The following is a 20413-nucleotide window of genomic DNA, read 5'->3' as shown; positions in this document are numbered from 1 at the left end:
CACTTACAACTTCATCACTAAACATACAACCCCTCTCTAAATCTCAAACCACCACATAATCCATTGGAAAACATTTTGGAAACTCAAACTCCAAACTCGTCTCAAACTCTTACTTTGGAAAATCAACTGAAACTCCCTTCCTACAAAAAGCAAACTAGCCTCCTGTCCTTATCTACCAGTTACAAACTGATATTTTGTGTCCTCTTTGCCATTCTTCCCCATACACCTTGGAGCACACTTTTCTAAGCTGTCATTTATCTCCTATTATTTGAGGTCAATCTCAATGACTTCTAAATATCAAAACTTTCTACACACAGCCCATACAAAGTTTGATCAATACCATTATCTCTCCCAATCCCACACTAAACCTCTGTACTGATTTGATCCATCCATTCCAAATCTTTGCATCTATATCAAATTTAGATGTTTGGAAACAAAGTCAACCAATGACAAACAAACTCTAGAGGAGATCCTCTCAAGTCTTGGGCAAAAAGCATTCAAGCATCTACCCCTTTTATGTTTAAGCTGAAGCACAAGCAGTGCTAATGGCTATCAAAGAGGCTTTGACTCTCAAGGTACAATCTATTTTCCTAGAAGGAAACTCACTAATGGTCCACAAAGCAATTAATCACTGTTCCAAAGATGTAGATTGGTCTATCCAAACTATCATTGAGGATTGTAGACAACATCTTAAAAAACTCAAGGACTAAAAATTTGTACTTATCCCCCGAAGTGCCAACTATATAGCACATGAGCTTGCTCAAATAGTTGCTAACTCACTTCGGTGCAACAACATTACCCATAATCCTGTCACTCATGACTTTTTGTACTTGACTCACACTGGATTTGCCCCTGCTTTAGTTCTTTTTTTTTTCTTCCTTTTATATGTGTATATATATATATATATATATATATATTTATATGTTATATGTATTAGCTACTCTGTTTATTCTATTTATATACAATGTTTTTGAGGAAAAAAAATGTGGAATTGAGCTTAATTTTAAAGAAATTTTAAATTGATATTTTTTTTTTGAACTCACATCGCATATATGACTAAAGTTTTTTTTTTTTTTTATTGAATCGTTGTATATTTAATTACTCTATCATTTGCTTTCATTTATAAATCACAATCCTCTATCATAAAAATAAAAAATAAAAAATTAATCCTCTATCATAAAAATAAAAAATAAAAAATTTCTAGTTATTGTTATAATTTATAATTAGTATGGATTTTGTTATTTAAATTAATTATAAAAAAAATTTATGTTTATAAACGTGGGAAGAAAATTATTGATGATATAAAAATGAATAATTTTTAAATTAAATAATAAAAAACAAATATATCGATGGAGATCTGGGATTCTAGATACCTACTGCCATTGCAATGGTGAATACCTAAATTCAAAATTTCAGCGGTCACTGTGAAAAGCCCGACATATACTCGTCGCGAGGGAGTGACGGTGACAGAGTAGAACCCCAGAACAAGCAGCATGAAATTCCGATACGCCATGGTGTGCTCATCGAACCAGAACCGGAGCATGGAGGCGCACTCGCTCCTCAAGAGGGAGGGCTTCGAGGTCTCGTCTTACGGAACCGGGGCTCACGTTAAGCTCCCTGGTCCCTCCCTTAGAGAACCCAACGTCTACGACTTCGGTACCCCATACAAGCAGATGTACGAAGATCTCAGGCGCAAAGACTCCGAGCTGTATCCTCTTCTTCTTTTTCTCCTCCTCCTCCTTTAATTTCACTCATTTTTTTTTCTCTTTGATTGTTTGGTTACTATGAAAATCAAAGAAGGGAAAATTTTGGTTTATCTATTGTGGGCTCAGCTACTAATAATGCTTTGAAAGACCGGAAATTCTCGTGGAATTAAAGATTTTTTAAATTTATTTTCACTGCAGCCTCTGGGCAACAAGAAGCTTGCTTAATTATGCTCTAATTCGTGGAAATTTTACACATTTTAGGTTTTAGAATGCTTTGATTGACTACCCCTCTTGGAAAATGTCAATGACTTAATTTCTGGGATTTCTGGGTTTTTTTATTTAATGAATAATAGTGGCAGTTAGATCAATCTTTTATGAATTCAAAGAAGGTTTTTTTGTACTATGACATGATTTTTCCGATTAACTATTTATGGGAGTTCAAACTTTGATCATTCTTTGCTTTTATTCTGATTCTAGTGCTTCTAATTTTAGATTAATGAATTGGACATTGAGTGCTTGTTCTGCATTCAGCATTCTATACCATGTTAATGATTATGTGGCAGAATGAAACCTTAATAAGAGTACAGCTACAAGCGTAACGGCATTTTGCCAATGCTAAAAAGAAATTCAACAGTCAAACTGGCTCCTCAGCGTTGGCAAGATAATGCTGCTGATGGTTCCTTTGACGTGGTTTTCACATTTGAAGAAAAGGTTTTTGATATTGTCGTTGAAGGTTGGTACATTACCCTTTTAATTTTGTTACTTGCATCATATGGATCAATGGTATGATAATGCAAAAGATGGCATGATTAAAGCATTATCTGTTGCTTCTCCTATCGTTTTTTATCCTCTTTTTTTGGCGTTTGTTTCTGAGTTGTGGGAAGATTGCTTGAATCTGTAATTGTTATTATTTCTCCGAGTTTGTGGAATTCTTCACATAAAAAAAAGAGTACGCGTGTAATACTCGATACTGGTATCCTCTAGAACAAAGACCACAGTTGCTTTGAATGTATTTGGTTTGTTCACTATCCGACATAGTAAAGAACTGAAAATGCAGTAAGAATGATTTGTTAAGTTGTGTTTCTGACTTTCTTGGCTTGGAAGATTTTGTAAACAAGGAAACTGTGGATCTTTAAGTCTTGCTGTGATCATTCCCAAGCCAAATAGGAACTAGTTGGCTTTGAAGGTATTGGACCTATACTCCCTAATGAATAACAGCAAATATAGAATTGTGTCACACGATCCTCACAGAGCATCGATTGCTGGAGTTGTAAAAAACTAGCTCCCGTTGAAAAAAGAGCTGCTTGGATACATATAGGCCTCTAGAACTCCTCACTACAACAGGCTCGGGTTCCAAATGTCTTGAGTTGATCCAAAAACAACCCCTGTACTGCTGCCCAAGTATAGAAATCGTGGGACTGGCCCCTAATTCTAAACTTGAGAACAACTAAACAAAAGTGTAGGCCTCGGCAATAAGTTTCTTGAGTGTTCAGGAACAACGTCCTGATTAATCTCGGGGGTGCATAGGCCTCGGCAATAAGTTTCCCGCAAGTGCATCTTGGATAATTCAAGGGAAAAATCCCCCAGTCCGATGACCCTTAGAGATTGTTTGCACCCAAGGGGATTTGAATCTTAGACCTGCAAGGAGCATATCCCCAAGCCCAAGGCCTTTACCATCTAAGCCAACCCCTAGGGGTTAAAACTGTAGGCTTATTAAATTGGTGTCATAGTTAAACGGTGTTGAAGTTGTTTGTTCTTAACACCCTATATCATTAATAATGCCCATTGTTGTGTTGCTATTTTTATTTCTAATTTTTGGATTTTTAGCACTTTTTTTTTTTTTTATTTGTTAAATGGATTCATATATGCTTCCTGTATACCAGGGTAACATCCTCTGCATTTTACTCATAAAAAATAACGTAAAAAACTTGAGAATAAGACTCAATACTAACTAGACAAGACTACATAGGGTTCCGTGTAAGCACTGCATCCATTTTGTAACCTTAATTTTCCAGATATTGTGGTTCCAAATCATTCTCTTAAATGGTTTTCTCGTTCTCTTCATTACTTTTATTAAATTTTGCTGTGAAAGATGTAAACTGTATTTCAATGGTCATTTCTGTTGAGACATCTCTTTCTAAAGAGCAATATGGTGTTTGTAAGCATGTCCACATGCAATGTGAGAGCTTCATGAATTCTGGTGGAAGAATGTTCACACAATGTTTCTACCTTCAGATCTTCACAACCGGGATCATGTTCTTCTGAAAACTGTGCTAGTGATTAATTTGGAGGTAAAAGATAACCATGAGGAGGCAGCCATAGGAGCTCGGCTTACTTTAGATCTGTGCCAAGAGGTATTTGTCTGCTTTATGCTAGTTTTATAGGGTTTATGTATAATACTGACCGACTTTCTACTGGTATTTTTTCTCCATAGATTGAAGCGTCAGAATCATGGGAAGACTCGATTGATGATATAGTGGCTAATTTTGAGAAACAGCAGCGACGGAAGCTATTGTATAGCATCTCCTTCTATTGAAGAACTATACCCTCGCCAAATCTCTTATACGCCAACCCTATTCCTGCTGATGATGTTTGTCATTACCTTCCATTTTTCTCTCTTACATGTAGAATCAGGTATTGACTCCATTTTCAATGGGTTATATTGTGTTTCACATGAAGCTCAGAAGTTTCTGATCTTGGTCTGCTACATGTCCATTTGTGCATTGTAAGTTGTTAGTGGTTGATAGAGTATAGACAATTCCTGGGCTACTCCCTTGTGTTTCTCCCCCTAAACCCTTGGTCAGAAAGTAGGGAATCTTGACAAGTGCATAGTCAAGCTTAATTAAACCCTTCAAACCTCACATTTTCTAATGGAAGCTCAAAAGAATTGCTATCATTTTGAATTAGGGCTGAGCAAAAATCCGAAAATTTGACTCTGAATTCGGTTCCGCTCCAACTCCAACAAAACGAAGTCAGAGTTGTATTTTTTTTTAATTTTTCAGTTGGAGTCGAAGGTGTCACTGGACCGACTCCAAATCCGATCCGATCATATTCCTACTTTATGCTCTGACTCCGACTCCGATTTCGATATTGTACATGTTATAAAAATATATATTTATCTATATATTTATCATATATACTAGTATAGTTATATAGTTATATAACTAAAATTTATATAGTTAAATTCAATAATACTAGTATGGCTAATTATTATAAAATAATATATTTATACTATAATATAAATATACTAATGATAGTTTAGTATATGTAAACATTATAATATTACTGCCATGCATAATCAAGTAAATAAATTAGACACTAATATTTAAATAAGTTGAGTATAATAAATTAATAACACATATACTAATTTACTAAAGTATAATAACAAGTAATTAGACATTAAAAATAATATGTAATACTATAGTATGATAACATGTAATTAGACATTAGTACAAGTCTAGTATAAAAATAAGTTAGATATTAATATATAAGTAAATTAGCAATGAATGATTTAGTTTTATTTTTAAATTTTTTGAAAAAATTGAAAATTGAAAGTTCACCAAAAATTCTTTTTAAAAATGGGTTAAATATAAAACCAAAAAAAAAAACCTAAAACTAAATGCCCAAATTTGACTCTGCTCCAACAAGTAAGAGTTGGAGTTGGATTGGAGCCTATCCAAGTTAGAGTCGGAATTTGGATTTGAATTCTGGCCAAGTGGGAGTCAGAGTCAGATTCAAGAGAATCTGATTCCGACTAAGTTGGTGCTCACCCCTATTCTAAATATGTATTCTTTCAGCACTCAGAATTTCCACTCTGTGCTTTCTACTGCATTCCACATTTAAATTTCACATCATCTGGAGGCTGTAGCTAGAGTTATGACCTCTTCTATCTCTGAGTTTCTTCAAATCGAACTATTTGAGCACAACCGACCCATCTGGATTTTATTAATAATAAAAACATATTTTTAGAAGTCAGTAGTTAAGAAGCTTTACCTTTACAGACATAAAATAGCTATTCTTCATTATTCTTAAATCATTCTTTAACATGATTTTCAATGCCTATCGGAAGGATTACCAAAAACAAAGAAGACTTGTGGAAGAATTAATAGTTTTATGTCACGTTGAGAGATGTTGAAAGATTATGGTTAAAAGAATGATCAATATTATTAGTTCATAATCAAATGGGTAACTGAAATGAGCAACATTACTAGTTCATAGAAAAATTCTACTTATCATCCCTTACACCACACATCAGCATGTGATTTGTCATTTTTACCCTTCTATTTATCTTTAAAAAATTTTAAAATTACAAAAATATTCATTCTAAAATGATGTTTTTTCTCATTTAATAAAATGGCATATACATACAATCTTCAAGTGGGAGCTGTAAATAGAATTTCTCTTAATATATAGTGTAAGGGATGATAAGTAACATTTCTCAAACCAACTATTAAATTTGAATGATCCAATTGCTGTTTTAAAGATTGTATGTGAGCATTTACGGTAACGAACAATAATGGTAAAGAATAAACTACAATAAAAGGAACTTTTTTCAATACAATCTTTATAAATTTAGAATCATTTTGTTAACAAGCTTGATTTATAAAGATTTGATTTGATTTGATTTATAATATTTAATTTTATAAATTTTTCTTACAAATCAAATCTTGTTACATTAAAAGTAGGAAAAAATCTATACAATCTTATACTATTCACATAGCCTTTACATATCATTTTTTTTTAAATTTTTATTATTTTTTTATCAAATATTTAATTTATAAATAATAAATAGAAGAATTAAATTAGTTTAAAAAAATAAATTAAAAAAATTTAATAAAATATTAAAAAAATAAAAAATAAATTATTTGTAGAAATTAAAAAGTTGTGTAACACTACTCTAAAAGTATAAAGTGTATGTCATATCTTAACCAGCTCATGAATATAATTTTTTATAAATGTATAATATCTTCTTCCTTTCCTAACACACTACCAAACAAACTAAAAAAAAGGTGTTTCTTGTCATGTAACCATTTTAGTTTTTATTATTTATTATTTTAAAAGATTAAAAAAATATAAGGAAAAAAAAAAAAAAAAAAACAACTTGAAAAGGCACTTGAGGGCCAGAGGCTGAGAATCTAACTAGAGCTTGTCGTTTTGGAAAAGATACAAAACCTGTCAATCTGTCAAGTTGAGCTTCATTGCACCAAATTTACATGCAACCGTCAGTGGCTTCACTAAAACCCTCCCCTCCCTAATCTTTATATATAAATTTCATAAACTTTTCACGTCAAATCTGACGGGATCCCACCACTCACACAAGAAGAATCTTTTCCGTCAGTCTGTTAGTCTGTCACCTCCGTTTTCTTTTCCGTCAACAACTCTCTGCCGCCGTCTCTCTCTTCCAGAAAGAAGACCTTTTCTATCGATTTACTTGCACCACTTTCTGTCTTTCTTGCTAACACTATCCCGACGTTTCTCGGGAACCAAACACGTCAACAAGATGGCGTCTGAGCCACCGGCAGCGGAGGAAGAGAAAGCTTGGGAGGAGGCTCTGAGAAAGATGCTACCCGTAGGTGCGCCATTGCCCGACGAAGAGCACCTCGATTACTCCATCGCAATCGAGTACCAAGGCCCTCAGATTCCCTATGAGGTTCCCAAGGTTGATCCCCTGGACCTCGATTCCGTTCCGGTTCGCACTCCTTCGCTAGCTTCGGTTTCGGACCTGTCCTCTGTCCCCGTCGCCATGCCGATCATTCCGAAGGCCACGAGGTTCAATCGGTTCAGAAATGGAGGTCTTGGCAGCGGAGTGATGAACACTCCTGTGGAGAGCCCAAGTTCCTCTTCGGCTTTGAGAACTCAATTCGATATGCAGGGTACCGGAGACTCGGAGTTCGGAAACGGAATTGGAGAGCCGTTCTCGGATTCCCAGCGAAAACCTGATGTAATTGACGGAAAGCGGGCTCCGGTGGTGACCTTCAATACGCCGAGGGATTCGGATAACGAAGAGGACGAGTCGGACACGTACTCGAGCGCCGCAGAATTCTCGGTCGGGTCGCCGATTTCAGGGGCCAGGAACGGCCAGAAGTCATGGAAGAAGCGAGGAGTGTGTAGTAGGTGCGGGAGAGGGAACAGGTTGAAGGAGAAGGAGGCTTGTATAGTGTGCGAGGCGAGGTACTGTAGCAACTGTGTGCTGAAGGCGATGGGGTCGATGCCGGAGGGGAGGAAATGCGTTAGCTGCATTGGGCAGCCAATCGACGAGGCCAGGCGGTCCGTTTTGGGGAAGAGTTCTAGGATCTTGGCAAAGGTTTGTAGTCCCCTGGAGGTGAAGCAGATAATGAAGGCGGAGAAGGAGTGCGCGGCGAACCAACTGAGGCCGGAGCAGCTGGTTGTCAACGGGAAGCAGTTAAGGCAGGAGGAGTTGGCGGAGGTTCTGGGGTGTCCCATCCCGCCGCAGAAGTTGAAGCCCGGGCGTTATTGGTACGATAAGGATTCTGGGCTTTGGGGAAAGGTGAAACATAATGGAGGATTTGGTTTGAGACTTCTGGTTTTATGTTAATTTGTTCGTCTAGTTTATTTGTTTTGAGTAATTGGATTGCAGGAGGGAGAGAAGCCCGATAGAATGATCAGTTCGAAATTGAATGTTGGGGGTAAGCTTCGTCAGAATGCGAGTAATGGGAACACAGAAGTTTACATAAATGGTCGTGAGATCACGAAAACAGAGCTCAGAGTGTTGAAGGTATGTGTCTCTCTCTTTGTACGCATAACTTAACCCATGATATAACAGTAATTACGGTTAACTCAAAAGCTTTACTCTTCTGGGAACATTTTTATATTAATCATACTGATCTTGAATCAACAGAGTTACTTTCTAGTGCAAATATACAAAGCTCATCTAAGACTGACCTCCAGCCATTTCCCAGTCTTCTTGGAATCTGTATCTCTTTGATGCAGCCCAATCCTTAAGAATTTTTTTTGTGACATCTCTCAAAGCCGGTTGCTAATTTGGGGGCATGAGTTATAAATGGGTAAAACAGAGTTATAAATAGTTGTACGTGAGGGGTTTTAAGTAAATATAAAAGCAGTCTTTTTCTGGAAAGAAAGTAGAAAAAATTCATAGACACATTTGTCAATACCAAGATCCAAGTCAAGCCTAGTATGGGAGATCTGAGATCACTGCGTTCAGAAGAGTGACGGCTTAATGTGGGTCAAGTGAAAATATCAGTGGGAAAAGACTTAGCAAATTGAGTTGACCTGAGCAAATCAAGTTGACCTGAATATTTTCACGAAAGTAATATGCCTTGAGAGTGGCATAGAGGCATAGAGGTGGTTTCATAGAGTCTGGTCAACTACCATCAATGCCTCCTACCAAAAAAGAAAGAGATTCCAATACATTCCTGTGACGAAGATCAGAATCTGCACTATCTACCTTTCGACGTGTTTGTATTGCTCATCGAGTCAAAATACAAGAAGATTAAAGTTGGACTCCCGATAGACTCTCCACAACAAGGTAAGTGAAGTCTTCCGTTTGGAATTAGTGAGTCTTCCTCAAGCTTGCATTCAGCAATGGGTCCTTTTCTGGCTGACAAACTTGACACCATATTCGCTAGTTTTCTGCGCTTCCATCTTTAAGCAAGGCCATATGGGATCCATCAAATCGTGTGTTCTTTTTTTATAGGAAAATTAATTTATAAAAATCAAAAGGTACAATAGCAGGGGTAGGATACCCTAATAAACATCCCACACAAAACATAGAGTGCAAAAAATAAAACCAGAATAGGGAACTAGAATATAGAAATTCCGGTCCCAAAATATCTTGACTCATGTTCAGGAAAAGGCCATCATGAAGACGGTTTCATCGGCCGAAGGAGAGTCAATCAGCACTAGGGTGTACATTGCAGCTGTCCATATTTGGAGCGGTTGTTGAACATCTCCTCTCCCTAATTGTTAGATAATGGAGCATATGAAAGCTGCAGTAAGAAAAAGAAACATGAAGCTTTTGGCACAAAGGGACAATAGAATCATAGGCGGTGGAACATGTCGGTGCATGTGGCCCATGCGCTGGTCAAACTGTGACCATTCTTGGAGGGGAGATGGAGCTGGATACCAAAGACTTCCCGTGGGGCCGGGGCACGTGTATGGTGCAGAGCGGCGGTTGGATGCAGATCTGCAGCTGAAAGTCCTTGAAAAAGACGAAAAAAATTTGAACAAAATAGGAAAACAACATAAATAAGGCCGGAAAGCCAACCGGCAACTAGCTAGAAGTTTCTGGCGACAAAAGGAGGCTCAGATCTGTGATGAGCTGGCAGCGTGTGGTGGCCATGTGCGGGGTGATGGGGAAGATTGGGAGTCTTGGGGAGACAGATATGGGGCGGTGCTTCCAATAGTAGGGGTGGTTTAGTGAGTTTGTGGATCAAAAGCTCTAGATTTAGCCTTTGATAGCTTGAAAAAAAGTAAGGAAAAATGAGAAGAAACGGAGTGACAATGGAGGAATGGAGGGATGGGAAGGAGAAAAGTGCTGTTAAAGGAATATGGAGGGTCGAGGAATTCGGCTGGTTTTGGAGTTGGGAGTTGTGGTGGGTTGGGGGTGGAACAGGCGCAGGAGAGAATAGAAAGAAACCCTATCAAATCAAACCAAGCGTTTGATTATTGTGAAAATGTTCCTCAAATGTCTCTGCTACATTCCTATAAAACCTGGATAATTTATAAGTAAATGTAAGTGATTTTCTGCATACTCTGTGTGTAAAGTACTATTTTGATCATTTAAACCCACAAAGACTTTTCAATGGATGTGCAGGGACACTTGGAGCCATATGCCTTTTATGATGGGCTATATCTGTCTTCTTGAGAGTATTCCATTGTAATTGAACCTGTTACAATTTTTTTTTTTTTTGGGGTGGGGGGAGGTGCGGGTTGCAAGTTCCTATTCATATCCATTAGCAGTTGAAGGCAGGACTTATCTAAAATCTTATGTCATCCTCTTTCCTCTGTTCTGTTCTCATTATTCAGCTTTTATCATTTTCTTTTTGTAATTCAAGGATTTATGATGTCTTATTACCTGATCTATAATCCTTCCAACCTTCACTTTTCTCTTGCCTCTCCCTCTCTTTCAATGACATTCAAGTTTTTGGCTCCTAAATTTGTTATAATTATCACCCAATTAATATTGCAAGTGATTAGCTTGTATATCTGGTTTTAAGGTAATCACTCATGCTTCATGAAGTGACAAATCTCTCCAAGCTGATTATAGAATAGTTCTAGTGTGAAAGTTTTTTATTGTTATTTTATTCTGTCTTTCTTTGGTTTCTGCTTTTGCTTTGGTGTCATTGACGTTGGAACTTGATTCAAGTGTTATTGACTTCCCTTTCAGCTGGCCAAGGTACAGTGTCCCAGGGATACTCATTTTTGGGTGTATGACGATGGATCTTATGAGGAAGAAGGTCAAAATAACATAAAAGGAAATATATGGGGAAAGGTTCTCTCATATCCGTGAATAATATATATCTCATTTCAGGTTCATGTTTCAAATTCACGACATGGATTTGAATTGGTTTTTTTATACAGTTACAGTTTGGTTTTTGGTAGGCAGGCATCCACTCGTTTCATTTGTTCGTTACTTTCGTTGCCTGTTCCACCTTGTAATCCACATGGGGCAAAAGAAGACCCAACTATTTTTTCGGGTAGGTCTGTGCCTGAGTATTTGGAGCAGGGAAGGGTCCAGAAACTTCTGTTATTTGGGTTGGAAGGATCTGGAACGAGCACCATCTTCAAGCAGGTATATCACATATTTTTTATGGGATCAAAGAAAAAAATAGAGTTTTTTGGTGCTAGCTTAAGATTATAAAATTTGTTATCACCTGTTATCTTTTATTGCAACCATCTGTGATCCAAACCATTTGTTTTTCCTCCATTTGCACTACAAACCAGGTTCATGGTAGGAGGTAAGGAAAACGGAAAGATATTCAATATAGAGCTAATTTTTACCATTACACCCTCATAAAATATGTTCAAAACTTAGGTTAAATATAATTTTGCAAAAATTTTGTTAACAAGCTTCTCTACCTCACCTAATTGGTCCACGCCCACTTGTGGGTGGATTTAGGAGGTTTCTTCTCTTCTTCTCACTCCCTTTTGCCCCTCTGCCAAATGGAGGGATTTGACCTCCCTCTATCCCTCCCTCACCATCTCCCTCCAAACAAACAAAAAGTTTAGTCAAAATCTGGGATGAGCAAGCATATGCCAAATGGTTTAATCTACTGCTGTCAATAAATGGGTTTGTTCCCTTTTTAGAAAAATGTCGTTTTGCCTTTCCTATCTAATTATTTGATCTGTTCAACTCAATTGCATGGTTTCTTTGAATAAGCACCAATATGTTTTCTGTTTATTTATTTTTGTATCACCTTTCTTTTAATGCTCAAAATTTCTGTACTTCTCATAAACAGGCCAGGTTTTTGTATGGGAAAAATTTCACTCCAGAAGAGCTGCAGAATATCAAGCTTATGATTCAAAGCAATTTGTACAAGTATCTTAGTGTACTACTTGAGGGAAGAGAGCAGTTTGAAGAGGAATCATTGATGGAGACAACTACTGTTTTGGATGCCGAAGAGTCTGCCCCAGGTAACAAATTTAATTATTCTATTTTATTGCCCCTTATATGGTGAAAATATTGCTATTTGATTAAGTCGAAGCGTTGGATACTCTTGTGCTATTTCCTTTGGTAGTCAATCCTGCTGAATTATTAAATTCGTGATTCCTGTGGTTGTTTTGTAACAAATTTTTACATTTACTAGTAGAATATGTTTTGTTCATTGCTATATGGAAAAAGGCTGTTCTTTAATTAAATGCCTAAAATTTGTGCTCATTAGGTAGCAAATAGCTCAAGAAGCAAAAAATTGTATGTTAATCCAGAAGAGATTTAGCCAGTGGTCTTATAGATCAAATGATTTTACTCTCATCATAAACAAGAGATGCGAATTGAGGTCCCGGTTGAATACATATAAAAAAAAAAAAGTGAGGTCCTGGTTGAATGCCATAGGCGTGTTTGGATTACATCCGGATCAACTTAAGTCAATTTGAATCAACACAACACAACTCAAATCAAGTTGATTCAACTATTCTTTAATCCCAATTGAATTTGGTTAAACTCCATAGACCTCTTGTGAGCAACTAGGGCAGGTTTACTTTTTGTCCTATCTGTGATTATACTCTGTTGTTTGCACGATACACTTATTATGTGCAGATGAGCAACTATTCTTCACAGCACGCCCTAGCCAACTCACAATGTAAGAGTAAATGATCAATCGATTCACCATTTTTCTTACACAAGCACCACTCCATAACAATCATACCACGTTTCCTCAAATTGTCAACCGTCAAAATCTTTCCAAGTGCAGCTGTCCAAGTAAAAAAAAGCAACTTTAGACGGCACAAAAACCCTCCAAATACTCTTCCACGGAAAAGAGATATGCTGCTGAACAGTCGACATCTTATAATATGATTTAACTGAAAAATGTTTGCTCTCCATGTGTTTCCACAGCATTCGATCCCTCTCATTTCCTCCTATATTCAGAGAATACAAGAAGTTGAAAAAATTTGCAATCTCATCAAGTTCCCAATCCTGTACATTTCTAGTGAAAATAACATTCCAATGCACAATCCCATTAGCACAACACAACACCTCTGAAACAGCAGCCGATTGCTTTCCAACCAAGCTGAAAACAACTGGAAAAACAGAATAGGGAGCTCTCTCACCACACCATTCATCAAACCAAAAACGAATTCTTGTTCCCTTTCCAACCTCAAACTTAATATGTTTTTCAAAACTGTCTCACCCCTTTCTAATAAATTTCCATAGGCACGCACCATAAGACCCCCTACCCTCCTTAGAACACCATCCCCCCCCCCCCCCCTCTCCAATCTCATCCAATACTTCAGATCAATAACCTCTCTCCACAATGAATCCCCTTCCATTTGATACCTCCACAACCACTTCCCTAACAGTGCCTTATTAAAATTACTCAAATTTCGCACCCCCAAACCTCCATTCACAATCGGACAGCACACCTTATGCCAACTCACAAGATGAAATTTATTCTCCTCTCCCATGCCACCCCACAAAAATGCTCTAAACAACTTCTCAATCCGGTTTGCCACACCTACCGTAGTGGGAATAAAAGAAGATAATAAGTAGGAAGATTGGAAATGGTGATTTTAATAAGGGTTAATCTCCCCCCCTTTTGATAGATATAGCCGCTTCCAACCCAACAATCTTTTCTCAACCTTCTCTTCAACACCACCCCAAATATTCTTTGTTTTGAAAGACGCCCCCAACGGAAGCCCAAAATATTTCATTGGAAGAGAAACAACTTTGCAGCCCAACAAATCTACTAAATAGTTAATATTCCTCACATCTCCCACCGGTACCAATTCTGATTTGCCCAAGTTCACCTTGAGGCCCGAGACAGCTTCAAAGCACAATAATATAGTCCTTAAAGCTTGAATTTGTCCATTGTCAGCATCACAAAAAATATGAGCGTCATCCGCAAATAATAAGTGGGAAATTGAAATGGCACAGTTATAACACGGAGATAGAAGCCTTATGGAAACTTGTAATTGATTGTAAATATGGAAGCTTATGGGGGACCTGGTGCACTAAAGAGGTAAATGGGGCCAGCGGTGTTGGAGTTTGGAAACACATTAGGCGTGGGTGGGGGGATTTTAGTAGACACGCTAAATTGGTGTTGGGAAGGGGTTCTCGTATTAAGTTTTGGAAGGATATATGGTGTGGGGATGAGGCTCTAAAGGGTGCATTTCCAGCGGTTTTCCGAGTGGCATGCAACCAGGAAGCCTCAATAGAGGATCTTATGCTTCTATCAAGGGACCAAGTGCAGTGGAATGTTACGTTTAGTAGAGAGGCACAAGACTGGGAAGTGGACATCTTTGAGGCTTTTTTCAGTCTGGTTTATTCTGTAAAGCCAGATAGACAACAAGCTGATAAGATGTGGTGGACTCCTGCGGGTAAGGGCATTTTCTCAGTTCGATTATACTATAAGTCCCTTTCCCAAGCCGTTAATATTTTGTTCCCATGGAGGAGACTTTGGCGAAATAAGGCGCCCCCGAAAGCGATTTTCTTTACATGGCAACAGCGTTGGGGAAGATTCTGACTACCGACAATTTGAGGAAGCGCAGGATAGTTATAGTAGACTGGTGTTGCATGTGCAAGAGATCTGGCGAGTCAATGGAACACATCTTGCTACATTGCGAGACAGCTAGAGCCTTGTGGATGGAAGTCTTTAGCCGGATAGAGTTATCTTTTGTTATTGCCTGAAACTGTGGTAGATCTACTGGCCAGCTGGACACTTCCAAGAGGAGTCCAACAAATCAAGGCGGTGTGGAAAATGATCCCGATCTGTATTATGTGGTGTATATGGCAAGAGCGCAATGATCGGACTTTTGAAAACAAGGAGCGGTCTTCGGAGGAACTTAGAACCCTATTTTTCCGTACTTTATGCTTATGGGCCATTGCTCTAGACTTTAATAGCCTGAATTTTCATGACTTTCTAGTTTCTCTTACTTCGACCTAGATAGGGCTTTTCTCTTGTATATCATCTTGTGTACTTGGGTTTTGCCTATCTCTATTTATATATATCGATTACTTATAAAAAAAAAAATTATTGTTTCCCACCAATATGCAAGGTGTTTTCGAAAGAAGTGTACATATAGCAATCTCTTGGTGAGAAGAATTCACGTATGGTGTCTAGTTGAAGAGGCCATGTGATGGCTGAAACAATCTTAAAGGGCATGTACGATCAGTTTAATACCATGGTCAGCAAGTATTGGGTAGTTATGAGGAACTAATTAAGGTCACTTAAAAGATGCATCACCAGATTTAAGGTTCTTTAACGTTCTTGAGATACAGTTGGCAAGGTCCTAAAGATTGCTGACTATTGAAAAGAAAAGTTTTGAGAAGGAAGTATAATATGTCAGTATATTACACTCTGAAAGACACTGGCATGCTTGTATACTGTAAAATTAATCAAGACAGATCCTAGTACCAGGTTTAGTAAATACAGGCTGGTGAGGTCCTAAAAATGAATGACCTACTGACGAAAAAAAAAAGAGATTGCAACGGAAATAATTTCTCAAAAGAAGTATACCTTGGACCTACTGGAAGAGAATGGCATATTTGGTATAAATTCAAGTGAGTCCCCCATCTAGTATCAGGTTTAGTAAGTATGACGGTGTACCTGATCATCCACGAAGATAAAAGAGATATGGTGGCAGGATGAAATCTGTCAGAAACAAATATAACAAATATATATCATTCTTTTTTGCTTTCGAACATTCAATCTCTGTATAAGAGTGGAGTTAGCTTGTTATGACATCAATTTTTTTTTTTTTTTAATCTGTAAACAAGATTGTTATTGATGAGAGTGATAGGCATAGCCCATGTACATGGAACATATACAAGAGCGACACCTAAGCATGATTACCAGTTGATACAAAAAATCATGAATGCTCAGTCCATTGAAATCCATTACAACTGACCAATGGAGTAAAGTGTTGAAAAAGAAAATTCAAAGCTCATCCATTATCCACTTGCCATTTTCGAAGCTTCTTTGGTTTCTTTCCCTTCGAAGACAGCCATAGGCATATGGTTCTCTAGTAAATGATCATTCCATAAGGTTGTGGCTTCCTTCAGTGAAGTAGTTGATGGTCTACAGTCTGCATTTCCTCATCGTTGAAGGTGAGGATCTTCCCTAAAGAAGAAGTCCATACAAAGGAAGGTGCATTTAGGGTTACCTTAGTCCAAATACTATGGCCTCAAATTTATGTCAACACATTATGAATTCAATTGCAAAGTTTTGAAAACTTCCTCTGTCCTCTACTAGCATAAAAAAGGTTACATGCACTTTGAGTTTTTTGCCTTAGAAAGAATGAACGAAGAGTTTTACTGTCTTGTGAATTTAGGTGAAACAGGAGTTGATGAAAGCAAGCAATGCATCTATTCAATCAACCAAAGGTTCAAGCATTTTTCTGACTGGTTACTGGATATCGTGGCTACGGGAGACTTGGATGCTTTCTTCCCTGCTGCTACACGTGAATATGCTCCAATTGTAGATGAAGTTTGGAGGGATCCTGCCATTCAGGAAACATACAAGAGAAGAGAGGAACTGCATTGCCTTCCTGATGTTGCAAAATATTTCTTGGATCGGGTATGCCTCAACTACATTTTCTTTGTTTTATTGCAAAGTGTATGCCAGTTAATTGAGGATGGTTTCTGCTGCAGTTTTTTTACTTGATGCATGCTTCATTTATGGAGACTCTTTTTTCTGCACTAGATTTGCAGTTAATTGAGTACCAAGCATTTTCCTTCTTTTCATTTTGATGTAATCATGTTTTCTTCTGTTATTTGACCATATTGCAGATTTCACTGCAGCTTGTTATAGGTCACTGCTTTCCTGAGTTTGTTGATTGCTGATCCCTTTTTCCTTTGCCTCTTTTGTGGTGCAAATGTGACAAATCAATAATTCTAGGTCCAAGAATATAGGCAAGAATAAAGTTTGGATGGTGGTCTATAACATTAACAGACTTTTAATCAAATGACATCTTCTTCCCCCATAAACAAGAATCAAAGGATGAGGTCACTTGGTCAATTCTGCATGATTTCTCAGTTCTTTTTACTTAAAAATATATTTCATTTAAAAATAAAATACTGAAGGGTATGTGGTGAGGAGAGATCATCTGAAGGGTCACTCTGTTTCGAAATTTGGTGTCTGTTCTGTATTTTCTTATTTATGTCATAGTAATGTACATAGGCAGGATATGCGGTTTCTCTCACCAACATATGAAGTTGATTTAATGAAAGGAGAGAATGCACCCTGTTTTTCTTCTTGTACACGACTAGTTCCACATTATTCCATTTGATAACTTGATGGATGTTAGTGTGTTGCCGTTACAGGCTATAGAGATATCAAGCAATGAGTATGAACCTCCAGACAGGGACATTTTATATGCAGAGGGAGTCACTCATAGCAATGGTCTTGCCTTCATGGAATTCTCATTTGATGATAGAAGCCCCATGTCTGAGATATACAATGAGAACTTTGAATGCCCACCTCCCTTGACCAAGTAAAACTTATTCTTTCTCCTATTAGGCATTGTCAAATTTTCTCCCTGATTTTTCTTGTGGTGCTGAAACTACTCTTTTTGGGTCATAGATACCAATTAATTCGCATAAATTCCAAGGGACTGCATGAGGGTTGCAAATGGCTGGAAATGTTTGAAGATGTGAGGGCAGTGATATTTTGTGTTGCGTTGAGTGACTATGATCAGATGTATGCCCATGGTACTGGTCCACTTCGAAATAAAATGCTAGCGAGTAGAGATTTGTTTGAGAGTTTGGTGAGACACCCTTGTTTCAAAGACACCCCTTTCGTGCTCCTGCTGAACAAATATGATGCCTTTGAAGACAAGATAAGCCAGGTTCCTCTATCTGCTTGTGAGTGGTTTAGGGACTTCAGCCCTTTAAAGGCACATCACAATAACCAGTCCCTGGCACAACAAGCATACTACTATGTTGCAGTCAAATTCAAGGAGCTATATTCTTCCATAAGCAGACAAAAGTTATTCGTGGGGCAGACACGAGCTCGGGAGCGTACATCAATCGATGAGGCATTCAAGTACATAAGGGAGGTCCTCAAATGGGATGAAGAAAAGGATGAAAATATGTATGGAATTGGCGTGGATGATTCTTTCTACAGTACAGAAATGAGTTGGTCTCCATATATTAGGCAGGAATGAAACTCTGTTCTGTCTAGCAGCGGCATGTTGGCATTTTGAAATGAAGGATTGAACATATCTACTTGCCATTTCCAATTCTTTCTTTGCTCTGAAAATTTGGTGGATATTTTGTTCTTACCATGGCATGACTGAGCAAAGGAAGTGAAGTCAGTTTGGCCGTGAAGGTGCTATCTTAAACTGGCAAGTTCGGGATTGTTGAACAATATAACAATAAGTTGAGTCTGATTCAGGAGATTGCAATTTATTTACAGCATAATTTTCTTGCATGTATAGTTTATCTTGTTTAATACTACTACGGAGTTTTCCCGAGTAAATTTGTTAGGTTTGCTGTAAATGGTGAGTCAATTCCCTTCTGTAATAGCACCTTCATGGTGGGGCTCACCAACTCAATAGATTTCCATGATCTGCTTGGCATCCTACCTTTGAGTTCGTTATTAATTGGACTGGACCTGATGCAATTTGGCTTTCCAATACAGAATACATAGTTCTGTAGTGTTAAATTTGGAGAGCTAGTGGAAATGTCATAGGATCATCTCCATTTCATGTGAAATAAATAGTGTATCCATTTCGTTGGATATTTTGGTCATTTCACATTATGTTGACAAGTGAAATGACCAAAATACTGCATGGTTTACACTAAATGGATATTGCCCATTTCAATGGAAATGGAGAGGATACAATGAAAATGATTTGAAGACATGGTTAAACTTACCATAACTCGCCATTGTTTCTACAAGTTATTTACTTCTTTTTGGATATGAAGTACATGGAAATTAGTATAATCTGACTTTTGTAGTTTTGTATTGTAAAGCCAGGATGACCTAGGTTCTTAATTTTTTTTGTCATGGAACTTAGGTGTTAAAGTTAGATCCTTTGGTTTATTTTATTTTGAGTAATTATTAGGTAGTTTTGTAGTACGAACATGTGGTACTCACGTCTTATTATAGGATGTCATGTCACTTAAAATTGGTGCTTATGTAAATAATTTTAATTTCACGGCATATTATGATAAGATGGAGTACTTTATATTTGCAGCTGTCTCTATAACAATTTGTAAGAAATCAAGATGGTGAAGCCTTGTAATTTTTTGCCAAGTAATTTGTGAGTAGATCAGATGTACTAAGAATAATCCTAAAGCCTTTTAAAGTGTGTCTGACTTCATCCCAAAAGGCTAATCAAGTCAAGCATGTATCAGGATAAAACCTCTCTAAAAGACTTGGGGCGTTATATTTATTGTTCTTTAGTTCCTTGCATTCACCTTCATCACATATGAATTAATGGATAATGAAATTGTAGAGGATATGGACCAAGCGTTGTACTCCAATCTAAAATCGAAATATTAAGACAAAGCACTTTTGCCTGCCATCAAAGATTTCCTGCACCAAACTCACATGCCGTTCAAGCTAAGTTAGGGGTGGGTAGTGGGGTCCCGCACCTTGTTGCCACAGCCCTGCATGGGCGGGGCAGGGCAGGGCTCCGTGCCTTCAGATGCGAGGAGTGGGTGGCCCCACCTACATCTAGGCCCTCCGGACAGAGGGGGCCTAACCCCGCTTCCGTTTCCCCCTGCCCCGTATATATATATATATATATATATATATATAATATAATATATATGTATTTATATATAAAAAACCCACAGCCATAAAACGATGTCGTTTTGTTGGGTGGTGATTGTTTGCATGTTAGATGTACTGCATATATTCTTAATTTAATTGTGACTGATGAGTTGAAAGATGTTGATGACTCGGTTGCACAAGTCAAAATGACTGTGAGATTTGTGAGATATTCTTCTACTAAATTGGAGAAATTTAAGGTTGCTGTGAAAAATGTAGACATAACATTCAAGAATGGCCTTTGTATTGATGTTCCTACAAGATGGAACTCAACCTTCTTAATGTTGGAGGTGG

At 37.6% G+C, this 20413-nt stretch overlaps 2 protein-coding genes across 2 annotated transcripts; both read left to right on the top strand.

Annotated features, from left to right (window-relative positions):
- The first annotated feature begins 1361 nt into the window (after positions 1-1361).
- LOC121243574 (RNA polymerase II subunit A C-terminal domain phosphatase SSU72) lies at positions 1362-4384 on the top strand. Its single transcript, XM_041141701.1, has 4 exons — positions 1362-1708; positions 2294-2439; positions 3942-4060; positions 4141-4384. Exons 1-4 carry the CDS (start codon positions 1494-1496, stop codon positions 4240-4242), a joined length of 582 nt encoding a protein of 193 aa, XP_040997635.1. The 5' UTR covers positions 1362-1493; the 3' UTR covers positions 4243-4384.
- Positions 4385-6997: 2613 nt separating this feature from the next.
- Positions 6998-18923, top strand: LOC121242564 (extra-large guanine nucleotide-binding protein 3-like). Its single transcript, XM_041140449.1, has 8 exons — positions 6998-8214; positions 8305-8442; positions 11074-11178; positions 11293-11478; positions 12146-12320; positions 16674-16918; positions 17665-17834; positions 17924-18923. The coding sequence occupies exons 1-8, from the start codon at positions 7207-7209 to the stop codon at positions 18504-18506; spliced, it is 2610 nt and encodes an 869-aa protein (XP_040996383.1). The 5' UTR covers positions 6998-7206; the 3' UTR covers positions 18507-18923.
- Positions 18924-20413: the final 1490 nt, after the last annotated feature.

The sequence above is a fragment of the Juglans microcarpa x Juglans regia genome, chromosome 8D (assembly GCF_004785595.1).
Source record: "Juglans microcarpa x Juglans regia isolate MS1-56 chromosome 8D, Jm3101_v1.0, whole genome shotgun sequence".
NCBI lineage: Eukaryota > Viridiplantae > Streptophyta > Magnoliopsida > Fagales > Juglandaceae > Juglans > Juglans microcarpa x Juglans regia.
Note: the sequence above shows the minus strand (reverse complement) of the source record. Positions and strands in the feature narration are given on the sequence as shown.